The 2,563-nt window shown below is 55.6% G+C and overlaps 1 protein-coding gene across 1 annotated transcript; it reads right to left on the minus strand.

Moving 5' to 3' along the window:
• Positions 1-815: 815 nt before the first annotated feature.
• On the minus strand, positions 816-1,938 carry LOC102424053 (gamma-glutamylaminecyclotransferase-like). Its single transcript, XM_006105282.3, has one exon. It carries the CDS (start codon positions 1,909-1,911, stop codon positions 1,447-1,449), a length of 465 nt encoding a protein of 154 aa, XP_006105344.1. The 5' UTR covers positions 1,912-1,938; the 3' UTR covers positions 816-1,446.
• Positions 1,939-2,563: the final 625 nt, after the last annotated feature.

Here is a 2,563-nt window from a genome sequence, read left to right on the forward strand (position 1 = left end):
GGCTCCTGCCCAGCGCCGATTGTTAACGAAGGCGGAAGTGGGGGGGCGGGGGACCACTCGCGGGCAGACTCAGGGACACGGTGGGGTGCGGGCAGGTCAGGGGCGCCCCGGATGGAAGCCCCTCCCGGGTGACCCTCGCCCGCAGCCGCCTTTAACGCGGGGCTCTGGGCAGCTGGCCCGGGATCCCTTGAACCCAGGGGCGCCCTGGGCGGCCCCCGCCCCAGGAGATTCCGGTGCCGCTAGATTCGGAACCGCGTTTGAAATCTTAGTTTCTGGCCTCCGCTCTCCCCGGGAGGACTGCAGGGTGTCAAGAAACCCAGACCCCGTAGAGGGCGCTTCCCGCTCCTCGATCCCCGCCTCCGGGGTGCAATTCCAGCCCGAGGAGGGTCCGTCGTGCTGCCTGAGCGCTCAGGGAGCCTGGTCTCCGAGGCGTGGAGAAGGGACCGCGGCAGGGGTGTGCCGGACCCGCGGGGTCTGACCCATGTCCTCGCTCCCCAGAGGGGCTGGAGGGTGCTCCCCGCCCTGATGGCGGAGGCCTGCCTTCCTCACCCATCCCCGGTCTGTCCAGCCATCAGTCTCCTTCCTCAGACTCCTGCATCTGAGCACCTACTGTGTGCCAAGTGCTTTTGACGAAATGCCACCGATCAGTGGCACTTTTGACAGAGGGACCAAAGCTGCTGAGAATACGGGGGTCTGGGGGCTGCTCTGGCTCACCTCCGTTTATCTGAGACTAGGCCTCCGTTTCCCCACCAGTAAATGGAGCTGGGAGTCCAATTTTTTATTTATTTATTTTCTAAAACATTTAATTTTAAATGATCATCTTTAATAGTCTCTTTAATAAGCTTGATCTGAAAATTGTGAAGAAAAATGTTGTATGTCCTCCAAAACTACTCTAAAATGCAGCATGCTTTTCTTGAGTTTCTTTTATTATTTATTACACGGAGACACCCAAGATCAGCTTAGCATTTTTTTTTTCTTGGTGCTATACAGGTCAGAATCAATAGAGGAGGGCTGCTAAAATCTAGCCGCAACACAAGGTCTTCACTTTCATTTTAAATGTCATCTTCAGATTAAAGCAAAGCAGACAGAGAAGCAAGAAAAGTATGATAACATATGAGTTCCTGAAATGCCATCTAGGGGAATTAAAATCCTAAATTTGTCTTACCCAGTACATTAAAAAACCGAATGCTCTTTAAGCAGCAAGCAATCAAGCAGTATGGGATGGATAGGTTTAAGGGCACAATCTTGTTATTGGTATGTCAACATTATCTAGGAAATTGGATGACAGTAAAAGAAAGTCTTTCTTTTCCCACAGATGGAGTTTTACAAATATTTGTTTCCAAGGACATCATTGGGCTTCTGCATTCAGTGCGTGCAGACCACGCTGGGATGATCTTATCCTCGGGGCTCTGTGTGTCCCCTGGCTAGGGAGCCTTCCTTGGGCTTTTATCTGTTTTCCCGTGGATGATAGGGGAGCCCGTGCGCCCCCTGCGCGTCGTAATTGTCGAGGTGCGGGAGCTGGGCCCACGCGGGCGGGTAGGTGGCCGTGATGTACACGAAGCACTGCAGGCGCCTTTCGGCGGCGGCGGGGGGCTCCTCGGAGGCGCCCTCCCGCTCGAGCACCCCGACGCTCACCCGCACGCGCTGGTACAGGTCGGGGCAGCCTTCGAACTCGTCGAGGAAGCGCAGCATCCGCTCGTCCACAGTGTAGATCTCCCCGGACACGCGGTGGCCGCGCCCCGGCAGGTTCAGCAGCCGCGGAATGTTATGCTGCCCGGCGATCACCAAGGGGCACGGCTGCACCGTGCGGCCCCGGCCCCGGAAGGTGGCGCAGCCGTGGGTGGCGTCCAGCAGGACCTGGTGGTTGGGCTGGCCTCGCTTCAGGGTCCCGTACACGAACACGTCGGCCATCGGGCAGGCCTGCTGCAGAGCGCGGGGCCCTCGGGGAGCGCGGGCTGGGCAGCCGAGCGGAAATCTCAGGCGGAGACTGACCCGCCGCCCCGCGAGGCCGCCCCCGGCGGCGCCCCCTGGAGGCCGGACGCGGTACCAGCCCGCTCCGGCCAAGCAGTTGCCAGGCGAGGCCTCCAATTTTTTTTTTTTTTTATTGTGGTAAAATACCTACTACAGACAATTGGCCATTGTGACCACTTTGAAATGTCCAGTTCTGTGCCCCAGTGTTTTTCAGATTCTCCTCCCTGTCCTTTCTCACACGAAGTAGGGAAGTTTGGAACTTCTCAAGCGAAATCTGACTTATATTGACACAAAACCTCATACAGAAGGAAAAGATGTAGTTTCCTCTACCCACCTGGTTCATTGGCAGGGGCCCTGTGAATTAGACTAACAAAGGACAGACACACAGAGGTGGACACACTCAGCCTGGGGCGATGGGTATCTCAAAGGAGTGGTTAGAGCAGGGGTGGGCAAACTTTTTGACTCCAGGGCCACAATGGGTTCTTAAACTGGACCGGAGGGCCGGAACAAAAGCATGGATGGAGTGTTTGTGTGAACTAATATAAATTCAAAGTAAACATCATTACATAAAAGGGTACGGTCTTTTTTTTTT

Source organism: Myotis lucifugus, unplaced genomic scaffold (assembly GCF_000147115.1).
Source record: "Myotis lucifugus unplaced genomic scaffold, Myoluc2.0 scaffold_658, whole genome shotgun sequence".
Classification (NCBI taxonomy): domain Eukaryota; kingdom Metazoa; phylum Chordata; class Mammalia; order Chiroptera; family Vespertilionidae; genus Myotis; species Myotis lucifugus.

Bases quoted from the DNA above. Each gene is read 5' to 3' on its own strand.
- LOC102424053 (XM_006105282.3), bottom strand. From the start codon at position 1,911: ATGGCCGACGTGTTCGTGTACGGGACCCTGAAGCGAGGCCAGCCCAAC.